The sequence below is a fragment of the Oncorhynchus gorbuscha genome, linkage group LG23, assembly GCF_021184085.1.
Source record: "Oncorhynchus gorbuscha isolate QuinsamMale2020 ecotype Even-year linkage group LG23, OgorEven_v1.0, whole genome shotgun sequence".
Taxonomy (NCBI): Eukaryota; Metazoa; Chordata; class Actinopteri; order Salmoniformes; family Salmonidae; genus Oncorhynchus; species Oncorhynchus gorbuscha.
The window spans coordinates 34,023,887-34,037,289 of record NC_060195.1 but is presented as its reverse complement, the minus strand read 5'-3'; the positions used below and the strand labels follow the sequence as shown (position 1 = coordinate 34,037,289).

At 43.5% G+C, this 13,403-nt stretch overlaps 1 protein-coding gene across 4 annotated transcripts in view; it reads left to right on the top strand.

Moving 5' to 3' along the window:
* Positions 1-1,600: 1,600 nt before the first annotated feature.
* mcf2a (MCF.2 cell line derived transforming sequence a) overlaps positions 1,601-13,403 on the top strand; it is a 33,491-nt gene continuing 21,688 nt past the window's right edge. For all 4 annotated transcript variants that reach the window (XM_046323897.1, XM_046323898.1, XM_046323896.1 and 1 more), the window contains exon 1: positions 1,601-2,196. In XM_046323897.1, the coding sequence (XP_046179853.1) occupies positions 2,088-2,196 (109 nt within the window). In that variant the 5' untranslated portion in view covers positions 1,601-2,087. The remainder of the gene's footprint in view (positions 2,197-13,403) is intronic.

Genomic DNA, 13,403 nt, shown 5'->3' with positions numbered 1-13,403 from the left:
TCAGGGGGCTGAGTATGGGCTGTGCTCAGACTAGCGTGGAGATACCGCTGGACTCTCACCTGCCTGGGCTGTGTGCTAGGTCGGGGTAGGAGTAGGACTTACTATATTGGGGGGGGGGGGGGGGGGGATTACAGATGCTGTTTTCAAAAGCTTACAAAATGTATTGGTTTCTCGTGTTTTGCCTGTCCAAAAAAAAAAGAATGATTGTATTTTTAATGCAACCCTTTTTCCAGCCATTTTTGTAAGAATAATCAAAACGTCCCCCCAAAAAAAAGCAGCTGGATGAATGTGGAGAATGGCCCTGTCCCACGGGTGACCGCTGGGGTGGGGTGCCGTGGGGTGACGGGCACAAAATGGGCACCTCACCCTGGCCCCAGGACCACCCCACGTCTGGCCCCAGGACCACACCACATCTGGCCCCTCGGGCTCCAGCCTCGGCACTCTGAACCTCCGACCTGAATGTAGCACTTTAAGACCAGTTTGTTCAACACAGTTTTTCTGTAATAAATCACAATATTATGAATGTCTTGTTTTTATTTATGAACTTGTGGTATGCTTGAGTGAACATGTGTATCAGCAAGCATACTTGTCTTATGCTTAGCATGATCTGTTAGTGTGGGCTTTGCAGGACTGCACGTGTGTGTACCACAGGAGGCTGCTGATAGGATGGCTCATTAAAATTGCTGGGGTGGAGTGAATGAAATGGTATCAGACTCAGGGAAACCATGTTTTGATGTATTTGGTACCATTTATTATGTTCCAGCAATTACAATGAGCCCATCCTCCCCAATTAAGGCACCACCAGCCGCCCGTGGACTGTGCGTGTACGCCTGGCCACACCAAGCAGATGCTCTGCGGTAATGAGGTGGCTGAGAGGCTTATCTGGATCAACGGGGCTGCTGAAGGCTAGAGCTCCACAGCAGAGTTCAGACGTAGTACCGCTGGCCGAGTGGCCCTGTAGCACGCCACTCAACCTGCCACCACAGCACCACCCGACACTGTGTGTATTAATGTATGTTCATATCCTTCTGTTACTCTACTCCTTCCGTGGATTCACGTGTGTCTGAGTCCTGGTCGGTTGAGGGGAGACGTAGGCAGAGTAACTGGGGGAGTGGAGATGAGTGAAGCTGTGTCTATTTTGTACAATGACACCCGTTCATGTTCCTGTGCCTTCGTTTGAATGTGTCCGTTGTGTGTTAATGTGTGTGCACTTGCATGGGCAGAACAATTGGTTGGCTTAGACAAGAACGGGACAATAATGTACCGTTTACAATGGCTCTATTGACACTTCAATGTGTAGCACACGGTTTTCTGTGTGTGTCCCAGAATATTGAGTAGGAGGAAGCAGTAACACTCGTGTCAGATAGCCCAGCAGTGCTGTATGCGGTAGGTCAGCCAGGCAGCGCTGTGTGGAATCAGCCCACAATCTGCTACAGGAATAGAGTGACCACTAAGACAGAGGAAAGCGGAGAGAAGGAGGAGTCTTAAAAGTTGGGAGGGAGTTGGCAGTGTGTCAGGATGGGAGCCACTGTGCCTCAGCAGCGGCAGAGCTGACGCACTAAAATCCAGACTGAGGGCAAGAGGGGGATAAAGGGAGGGCACAGAGGAAACAGAGTGTGGCCAGAGGGAGGGTGCAGTGTTTGTTTTGAAGTGGCAGACTGGTGTTCATTAAGGGTTAGTGGCTGTAGCTGAGAACAAGATAGTCCCTCACTGGACTGAATATTAGTGAGTGTGAGGGAAAAGTGCATCGTTGATTCTGGACTGTCTTGGCCACAGCAGCCGGAAAACCTACCATTGATTTTCTGTGTGGACTGCACACTTCCTCCTCTGCTGTACTGGGTTCTTCTGTGCATGCGGCTCAAGGTGACTCCGGATCCGATCCAGCCCCTGGGAGCCTCCTGACTGGGTCCCTGGATCTACAGGGAAAAGTGGGTTGAAGCTTCCTCTCTACCCCCCTAGAAGTGGAGTCCAACTGGGGATAGGACCGTAGGATAATAAGGATGTGAGGCCTTGACACCAGCCATTACCCACTACTGGGCCTGCTTGTGTTCTGTCCAGCCCTGTGGAGGTGGATAAGGGGGAAGGGAATGGGCCCAGCTTCACTGCAGGAGGAGACCGAGCAGGAGCCAGGGGGAGAAATGGAGTGCTACCACAGCCTTCTGCAGGCTGGCTCTCAGCTAGAGAACACACTGCAGCGTAAGTACCTCTCCTGTACTGCCCCATCACTGGCATATGGGGACATAACTGTCTTAAATATCATGGTAGCCTACACTGGGAAATATTGTGCAATATTAAATATTCTGTATGGAGACGTAACACCGTCATAATACATGGACAATATTAAAACTCATAGGGTAGCTTTAGGTCTATTGATGGGATGGTTGCTGCTGTACTCCATGCAGGGATTAATGTGCTATTTCTAAACCCTGCGGGGATGGTTTTTATCCATAGCGATCATGTGTAGAGGAGATATTTGTAAGTACACGCCACATCTGGGTGTGTTTGGAGAAATGCCGAACAAAGCATTCCGTCAGCGAAATTAATAAACTATAGATTTATTATACATTTTGTGACACTGAATTGATTAGAACTTTCCCGGGGAACATATCAAGGTCCAGTTCTGAATGGTTGCTCGCAGTGTTTTCAAGTTGAATGATAAAATAAAAATCCTCTATTGGGGGAAGAATAGGAATCCTGTAAGAGCAGCCAGTTGGGCAGATCTAACTATTAAATGATGAAGAGAAGTAGTGCTCCATACCTGCCATGGTCCAGATGCTACAGACGACGTGATAAACAGTGCCCAAGAAACCATATCCCTACACATTCTCCTCTGTCCTTTAACTATTGGATTCAAATAGAAATCCAATGAAGAAGAAAGGGCCAGTTCCTCATCAGTGTTGTTTCATTTACAAATCCAATGAAGAAGAAAGGGCCAGTTCCTCATCAGTGTTGTTTCATTTACAAATCCAATGAAGAAGAAAGGGCTAGTTTCTCATCAGTAATTCATTTACAAATCCAATGAAGAAGAAAGGGCTAGTTTCTCATCAGTAATTCATTTACAAATCCAATGAAGAAGAAAGGGCTAGTTTCTCATCAGTAATTCATTTACAAATCCAATGAAGAAGAAAGGGCCAGTTCCTCATCAGTGTTGTTTCATTTACAAATCCAATGAAGAAAGGGCCAGTTCCTCATCAGTGTTGTTTCATTTACAAATCCAATGAAGAAGAAAGGGCTAGTTTCTCATCAGTAATTCATTTACAAATCCAATGAAGAAGAAAGGGCTAGTTTCTCATCAGTAATTCATTTACAAATCCAATGAAGAAGAAAGGGCTAGTTTCTCATCAGTAATTCATTTACAAATCCAATGAAGAAGAAAGGGCCAGTTCCTCATCAGTGTTGTTTCATTTACAAATCCAATGAAGAAGAAAGGGCCAGTTCCTCATCAGTGTTGTTTCATTTACAAATCCAATGAAGAAGAAAGGGCCAGTTCCTCATCAGTGTTGTTTCATTTACAAATCCAATGAAGAAGAAAGGGCTAGTTTCTCATCAGTAATTCATTTACAAATCCAATGAAGAAGAAAGGGCTAGTTTCTCATCAGTGTTGTTTCATTTACAAATCCAATGAAGAAGAAAGGGCTAGTTTCTCATCAGTGTTGTTTCATTTACAAATCCAATGAAGAAGAAAGGGCCAGTTCCTCATCAGTGTTGTTTCATTTACAAATCCAATGAAGAAGAAAGGGCCAGTTCCTCATCAGTGTTGTTTCATTTACAAATCCAATGAAGAAGAAAGGGCCAGTTCCTCATCAGTGTTGTTTCATTTACAAATCCAATGAAGAAGAAAGGGCCAGTTCCTCATCAGTGTTGTTTCATTTACAAATCCAATGAAGAAGAAAGGGCCAGTTCCTCATCAGTGTTGTTTCATTTACAAATCCAATGAAGAAGAAAGGGCCAGTTCCTCATCAGTGTTGTTTCATTTACAAATCCAATGAAGAAGAAAGGGCTAGTTTCTCATCAGTAATTCATTTACAAATCCAATGAAGAAGAAAGGGCTAGTTTCTCATCAGTAATTCATTTACAAATCCAATGAAGAAGAAAGGGCTAGTTTCTCATCAGTAATTCATTTACAAATCCAATGAAGAAGAAAGGGCTAGTTTCTCATCAGTAATTCATCTACAAATCCAATGAAGAAGAAAGGCCTAGTTTCTCATCAGTAATTCATTTACAAATCCAATGAAGAAGAAAGGGCCAGTTCCTCATCAGTAATTCATTTACAAATCCAATGAAGAAAGGCCTAGTTTCTCATCAGTAATTCATTTACAAATCCAATGAAGAGAAACTAGCCCTTCATCAGTGTTGATTTATTTCCAACTGTGATGACAGTTTGTTGGACTTCAGTTACAGTACAGCTCCTGGTGGTTTGTACCTCTAGTACAGTGGTTCCCAAACGTTTTATTGTCCCGTACTCCTTCAAACATTCAACCTCCAGCTGCGTACCGTACCCCCTCTAGCACCAGGGTCAGCACACTCTCAAATGTTATTCATGGCATCGTTGTAAGCCTGCCACACACACACACAATAGGATACATTTATTAACCATAAGAATGAGTAAGTTTTTGTTACAACCCGAATCGTGGGAAGTGACAAAAGAGCACAAATAATAATAAATGATTTAGCTCTTTATTTAACCATCTTACATGACTGGTGAATAACTCCACCACAGGTTAATGAGAAGGATGTGCTGAATGGATGCACATAACTCTGCAATGTTGTATTGGAGAGAGTCTGTCTTAAATCCTTTTCCACACAGTCTGTGACTGTATTTAGTTTTCATGCTAGCGAGGGCCGAGAATCCACTCTCACATAGGTACGTGGTTGCAACGGGCATCATTGTTTTAACAGTGCGATTTGACAAGGCAGGATACTCTGAGTGCAGGCCAATCCAGAAATCTGTCAGTGGCTTCTGATTAAATTAAATTTTCATAGAACAGCTTGTTGCAATTTCGATGAGGCTCTCTTGTTCACATATCGGCAAGTGGACTGGAGGCAGGGCATGAAAGGGATAACGAATCCAGTTTGTATCATCCGTTTCGGAAAAGTACCTGCGTAATTGAGCATCCAACTCACTCAGGTGCTTCGCTATATCACATTTGACATTGTCCGTAAGCTTGAGTTCATTTGCACACACAAAAAAATCATACAATGATGGACAGACCTGTGTGTTGTCCTTGTTAATGCAGTCATAGTGGAGCTCTAACTTCTTGATCATAGCCTCAATTTTGTCCCGCACATTGAATATAGTTGCGGAGAGTCCCTGTAATTCTAGATTCCAATCGTTCAGATGAGAAAAAACATCACCCAGATAGGCCAGTCGTGTGAGAAACTCGTCATCATGCAAGCGGTCAGACAAGTGAAAATTATGGTCAGTAAAGAAAACTTTAAGCTTGTCTCTCAATTTAAAGAAAACGTGTCAATACTTTGTCCCTTGATAACCAGCACACTTCTGTATGTTGTAAAAGCGTTACATGGTCACTGCCCATATCATTGCATAGTGCAGAAAATACACAAGTTCAGGGGCCTTGCTTTAACAAAGTTAACCATTTTCACTGTAGTGTCCAAAACGTCTTTCAAGCTGTCAGACATTCCTTTGGCAGCAAGAGCCTCTCGGTGGATGCTGCAGTTTACCCAAGTGGCGTCGGAAGCAACTGCTTGCAGGCGTGTTATGTCTCCCTGTCATGGCTTTTGCACCATCAGTACGGATACCAACACATCTTGACCAACAAAGTCCATTTGATGTCACAAAGCTGTCACGTACTTTAAAAATATAATATCCTGTTGTCCTGGTTTCTAGTGGTTTACAGAAGAGGATGTCTTCAAAACATCTCCTTCCATGTCATTGATGCATTGTGAAACAGTGTTGTTTGATGAAGACGTTGTCTGTATAGTTTTTTTGGCCTCTTCCCCCTGCATTGTCCCAGCCATATCCGCAGCAGCAGGGAGAATTAAGTCCTCCACAATAGTATGGGGCTTGTCTGTCCTAGCCACTCTAGCTCACCATATAAGACACTTCTAGACCCTTCTTATTAATGGTATCCGTTGCTTTTATACATGTCTTAATACTCGAAAGTCGTCTTAATTCTCGCTCAAAAAAACTCCCCTGGCTTATTTTTCAAATGGTTAAGTTTTGTTTCTAAATATCTGCGTAAGAGTGAATGTTTCATAGAGTTGTGAGTACTTTTGCACATCTAACACACTGTGACTGAGGAACGGCACTACTCCCAATATAAGTGAACCCCAAATCAATGTAGTTCTCATCATATTTGCGCCTCTTCGATCGTCCGCAACATCCCCGTCTGTTGTTCGGTGCTTTCCCGGGTAAGAGGGCAGTAGCTCTTCGGCTGCATCAGATTCACAACTGTCAGTGTTCATGCTAGCTGGGCTAACAACAAATGTAGAATTACTGATGCTAGCATTGGATGTGCTTTTGGAAGAAGAACTACTTGTTGTCGAAAGGTGCAGGTGTAGTAATGCTGGTCGTAGCAGTACTACCAGTAGAGCTGGTATGTGTCTATGGACACGAGCCTTACTTTTTTTTAACCATTTATCCATTTTTGAGCAAACGGAATGAGCAGCAGCTACGTTGGTGGAATTCCCGCGAGAGAGTAACGGTTAATGTGAGTGCATGTTCATTATTTGACTCGGCTGCCTGTTTATGACATTGTTCTTATTTCGCTATTTTTGGCAGTGAAGAGGCTACTCGGGCGAGAAAAAAAAACTCATCCAAATCTACAGCCCCGTTGGAAAAAATGCATGAACTGTTAGAAAATGTGAAGGAAAAAAATTGTTTTATTTCAAAAAATGTGATCACATATTTATTTGGCGTACTCCCGACGGCATTGATACCCCAGTTTGGGAATACCTGCTCTAGTATATTGCATTCTCTTCTCTATAGAGGACTAACATGATTGTGATGGTGACCTTTGGCACTGCTTTGTTGTTGTTGTTCCGTTGTCACCTTGGTTACTGACCTGTGCCCCTGTACTTCCCCTGTGTGAGGGTGTTGTCCCTGTCCACAGGCTGGCCTGTGTGTGAAGGTAATGGGGACATTGGGGAAAAGGTCCTGCCCCGGACTTTCTATTTTTACCAGGCGGAGTTGGTTCAGTGTAATAATGTGTGTGTAATGTGAGCTACGTTCCGTGGGTTGGGCTGGATCTGCCAAGAGAACAAGGAGACACTCCAGTATATGGAAAAACCTTTATATATATACACACACACACACACACACACACACACACACACACACACACACACACACACACACACACACACACACACACACACACACACACACACACACACACACACACACTACAGATCAGTTACCTGTCAGTCTTCACCTGCCTCCACCTGGTTGTATTTTGACCTGTCAATATCATTTACCTCTATGTGTGAAGAAACATGGCAGACAGGGTTTAACAAACTGCTTTCCTATGAGTTGTGTGAAGAATGGGTCATTTTGAAGCCCCATCACGCGTCCTGCAGTTAATCCTGAACTTACACACAGCCTACACCACTGGCAGTCGGTGCCGTTTTAACATGAGTGAGGATAATATCTTTTTTTATAAGCATGGCCTTATTTCTATTACAGCATATTGGGTGACTGTCATTCATATTCCATTCACCCAGTTCAATGTAACAGCGATAGTTTACATTATACTCTAATTTCCCTATGCCCATCATGAGGTTGCTACAACCTAGCCTATGAATGAAAGTTTACAACGTAGGTGCACAGTTTGAGAGAATTTTGAGTAATACCGCCTTGTACGCTCTTGCCTGCATCTAGCTCATATAGGCTGTAATCATTAGTCCAACAGTTGCAAATGAGAGTTTCTATTGGACGAATTCAGGTATGTTTATCCTTGTTTCGTTCCATTTGCTTCTGTTTAAGAAACCTTTTCATACCTTCATATCATAACCGCTAACCACTACACAGCCTACATTGTTATCACATCCTAGTCAACATAGCTACTAAAACTAACATTTACATTTACATTTACATTTAAGTCATTTAGCAGACGTAAACCCTCTACAATCATGCAGTACAGTCAGCAAGCAGTTTAGCAGTTACACCGGCGGGCCCCGATGGCAATAAATTAATAAAACCAAAAGCCTTGACTTGAAAGAGTTCCAGTGTTGGTTCACCATAGCCAGCTAGCTAACATAGCATCCCTCTCTGTTTGAGGCAGGTGTTTGAGTAGGCTGAACTAGCTAGCTGCATTCACTAGCTAAGTTTATTTTATATATTTTTTTAAATACAACTAAGTATAGCTCTCTCTCTATTGCTTCTCCTTATTTTGGAATAAATATTTTTTTCAAAACTGTTCAACTATTATCTTTCTCTTTCTTGGAGTCAACTACTCACCAAATTTAATTCACTGCAGTGCTAGCTAGCTGTAGCTTATGCTTTAATTATGTACTAGATATATTTAATTGATTGGGTGGACAACATGTCAAGTTATGCTGCAAGAGCTCTGATAGGTTAGAGAACTTCCCCTGGAAGTTGTCATAATTACTGGGTAAGTATATGGAAGGAGTGTTCTATTGAAGACAATGTACTCAGAGGAGGACAGAAGCTAGCTGTCCTCCAGCTACACCATGGTGCTACTCTAGAGTGCTACTGAGGCTACAGTATTGCAAAACTGTGTGTTTCAATAAATGATTTACATGTGAATATATTTAACATAGTTTTAGCTAAAAAGGATAACTATAATGTTTCACTATAATGTCCTCCCCTGGCCTACACAGTAAATGATTTGGCCCGGCCCGCCCAAGGAGTTGCTAGAGCGTGATGAGCCAAGGAAGAGCCCCCCTGCCAAACCCTAGCCTAATCCGGACGACGCTCGGCCAAATGTGAACCTCCCTATGGAACTCCCTATCCCTGCTGGCTGTGAAACAGCCTGGGATCGAACCCCAGTCTGTAGTGACGCTACAGCACTGGGATGCACTGCCTTAGACCTCTGCGCCACACAGTAGGCAGGCAGCCTAATTCTGATATTCATTCCACTAATTCGTCTTTCGACCAATCACATCAGGTCTTTTCATATCAGATATTTTTCAGAGCTAATCTGATTGGTCAAAAGACCAATGAGTTAAAAAAATAAATGTAGCCCTAAATGTAGCCTAAACACCCCATAACAAACCTCTTCAGTTAAACCTGTCAACCCCTGACAAACAGACTCTAATTACTAAGAGGTGTTTTTCATAGAAATAGTTGTCTGTCTGTGCAGATGTTGCGCTATACACATTCATTATCTGTCCCACTTCACAACAGAATATCACAAAAAAATGTATTAGCTTTGCTGCATATTGCTACTCAAAAGAAGCAGCTTGAAACATCCCAAATTATAAATCAGGTAAACAAGTCACGGCACATGAGCCTAGATGTGTGACATTTCCTCCAACACTTTGCCTCTACCACGCCCACCACTATAATCTCCTTTGCACTGAAATCCCTGTTTGGTAAAAATATCTGCTGACCTCAAAACAGTCTAAGCCATGGCCCTTTGTGTAATGTGTGTAGGTAAACTTGAGGGACTGCATGTGTGGGATTATTGCATGTCTGTGCCTGTCTCTTTCTGTCTCAAGAGATTTGTCCATGTGCAGTATATTACTCTCCCTCTTCACACAATGTAGCTTCTATGAGACATCACAGTGACTGTTGGCTGAAGAAGCTTCTACCCTCCTCAGCCCGCCCAGTAGGCCCACAGCCTGCCATCCGGGCAGTGCCAGTCATGTGTGATATCACCGAAGTTGAGTGGCACCCTTCTTGGTATGGTCTTATCTAGCAAAATGTGTACTGTTCGCCCCCAAATGACACAATCCCGTTGCTGAAGGAGTGCCCTGAGCACAGCTGCACTCTGGGAAGTAGGAGTGCTGCAGCATCCCCTGGTAAATCACAATTAAAGAATAATAAATATACACACACAGATTTTTTAAAACCAAATTAGTGCAATATTCTTTTATTACTCCTGTATGAGTGGATCAAAAGAACTTGTCAGCAGAGCAGGGAGAAATCCCCCATCAGTTTAGTCTCCTCAACTTACTCAAATCAAATCAAATGTATTTATATAGCCCTTCGTACATCAGCTGATATCTCAAAGTGCTGTACAGAAACCCAGCCTAAAACCCCAAACAGCAAGCAATGCAGGTGTAGAAGCACGGTGGCTAGGAAAAACTCACTAGAAAGGCCAAAACCTAGGAAGAAACCTAGAGAGGAACCAGGCTATGTGGGGTGGCCAGTCCTCTTCTGGCTGTGCCGGGTGGAGATTATAACAGAACATGGCCAAGATGTTCAAATGTTCATAAATGACCAGCATGGTCTAATAATAATAAGGCAGAACAGTTGAAACTGGAGCAGCAGCACGGCCAGGTGGACTGGGGACAGCAAGGAGTCATCATGTCATGTCAATCACCACATTATTCAGTAATAGATCTAGATATGGTTTAGGATTGAGTGAGTGATTTGTCCCAAAAACAATGCTGTTAGTTTTGGAGATATTTAGCACCAGCCTATTTGTTTAAGCATTTTATTTAACTAGGCAAGCCAGTTATGAACAAATTCATATTTACAATGACTGCTGACCCCGGCCAAACCCTAACCCGGACAGCGCTGGGCCAATTGTGTTCCGCCCTATGGGACTTCCAATCATGGCCAGTTGTGAAATAGCCTGGAATCAAACCACACTCAACCAAATTTGCATTAGAGAGGCTTCCATTAAAGACAACCCTCTGTGTTCTATTAGATGGAAAACTCCTAATCCATTATAAAACAGAGGATGTATACACACAACACTTTTTTTTCCAGCAATAAGGTAAGATCTGTGAGGCTTCTGAAGTCATGTCGTAAAATAACCAGAGTCTTGTTGGAAGACTATTGCATGCATTTGAGCCAGCTTCAACCGGTTGGCTAATGATGATGTTGAGCAAAAAACACATGGCTGCCTCACTTCGGCTTTAATCCACCAGGACTCCTATCACCCTGCTCAGTAAACAGACGCTATCACAGATCACCTGCTAAGGCCAGCCCTGCTTTACCCTGGGCCTTTAATCTGTCTGGCTGCCTGGGAGTCTATCGCAGGACCCAGCCATGCTTAGCAAACACTACTCAGTGAAGTCACCTGACTAGGCTTTGGTGCTTGGATGCTTTGACGAATTGAGTCAGCGGGAATAATTGTTTCCTATCTGTGGGGCTGTAGAAAGTAGTAGAAGATAGTGTTTCCTATCTGTGGGGCTGTAGAAAGTAGTAGAAGCCAAGTAGAAAGCATGATTTGGAGGTCCGGTGTGTTGTGCATCTTGTTTAGCAGGCCAGGCAGAGACTGAGTGAGTTACGTCATGTGATGAGTGGTACAGAATGCAGATTCGAATCGGAGAGGGGCCTTGGTGGAGACTTCCTGGGATCACAGACTGGCACGCATTTCCAAAACACTTCAGCCTGCCTGCAGCACAAGCATTCTCCCTCTGATCTAACACTATACTGTCTGAAGTTGTGCAGGACAGGCAACTGTAGTGTTTTTGCTGTTATGTTTATCTGTATTGTTTCGATTGCTTGTCATCATATCTAGATGACGGATATTGCCCATTTTCTCATTAAGTCAAATCGAATGTATTTATAAAACCCTTTTTTTTACATCAGCAGAGGTCACAAAGTACTTATATAGAAACCCAGCCTAAAACCCCAAACAGCACATGTAGAAGCACAGTTGCTAGGAAACACTACCCAGAAAGGCAAGAACCGAGGAAGAAACCTAAAGAGGAATCAGGCTCTTAGGGGTGGCCAGTCCTCTTCTGGCTGTGCCGGGTGGAGATAGTTCTTCAAGATGTTAAAACATTCATAGATGACCAGCAGGGTCAAATAATCACAGTGGTTGTAGATGGTGCAGCAGGTCAGTACCTCAGGAGTAAATGTCAGTTGAATTTTCATAGCCGATCATTCAGAGGACGAGACAGCAGGTGCGGTAGAGAGGGAGAGGGAGGATAGAAACTAGAGTCTGGGGACTGGCTCTGTGGCCCTGTCTGACGATACCGCTGGACAGGGCCAACGAGCCAGGATATAATCCCACCCACTTTACCAAAGCACAGCCCCCACACCACTAGAGGGATGTCAACAGACCACCAACATACTACCCTGATACAAGGCTGAGTATAGCTCACAAAGATGTCCTCCACCGCACAAGCCCGAGGGGGTCGCAAAACAGGACAAGATCACATCGGTGACTCAACACACTCAAGTCAGGTAAAGTGAAAAATCTTGGCACGATGTGATGCACCCTTCCTAGGGACAGCATGGAAGAGCACCAGTAAGCCAGTGACTCAGCTGCCGTAATATGGTCAGAGGCAGAGAATCCCAGTGGAAAGAGGGCAGCCGGCCAGGCAGAGACGGCAAGGGCGGTTCGTTGCTCCAGTGCCCTGCCATTCACCTTCGCACTCCTGTGCCAGACTACACTCAATTATAGTTCCTACTGAAGAGATGAGTCTTCAATAAATACTTAAAGGTCTCAGAGTCTGTGTCTCTCACATGGGTAAATAAAAATTGAGCTCTGTAGGAGAAAGCCCTGCTTACTTAGAAATTCTAGGGACAATAACGAGGCCTGTGTCTTGTGACCGTAGCGTACATGTAGGTATGTAGGGCAGGACCAAATAGGAGAGATGGGTAGGAGCAAGTCCATGTAATGCTTTGTAGGTTAGCAGTAAAACCTTGAAATCATCCCTAGTCTTAACAGGAAGCCAGAGGCTAGCGCTGGAGTAATATTGTCAAGTGTTTTGGTGCTAGTCAGTTTTCTAGTAGCCGTGTTTAGCACTAACTGAAGTGTATTTATTGCATTTTCCGGGAAGCCAGAGACTAGAGCATTGCAGTAGTCTAATCTAGAAGTGACAAAATTATGGATTAGTTTATCTGCATCATTTTTGGACAAAAGGTTTCAGAGTTTTGCAACGTTCCGAAGATGAGAAAAAAGCTACCCTTTCTAAATTAGATTGTCTCTTCATTACAGTACCAATTTGGTATGAATAAATTGTATCTTGTGTCAACATGAATAGTTGAGTGATGACAATGTGAATGATTATAAAGGCTGTATCGCATCTGGCCGTGATTGGCAGTCCCATAGGACGGCACATAAATGGCCCAGCGTCGTCCGGGTAGGCAGCAATTGTAAATAAGAATTTGTTCTTAACTGACTTTCCTAGTTAAACAAAGGTAAAAGTACATAGCCTAGTAGTTGTTGTTGTTGATGTAGGCTGTACAGGAGCTACAATTTATACAGAAGTACACACTATGAACCCCTTATCAATCATTTATAAACTGCTTATACATAACACATGTGGCCTTTCCAAGCTCTCCATAACATTCA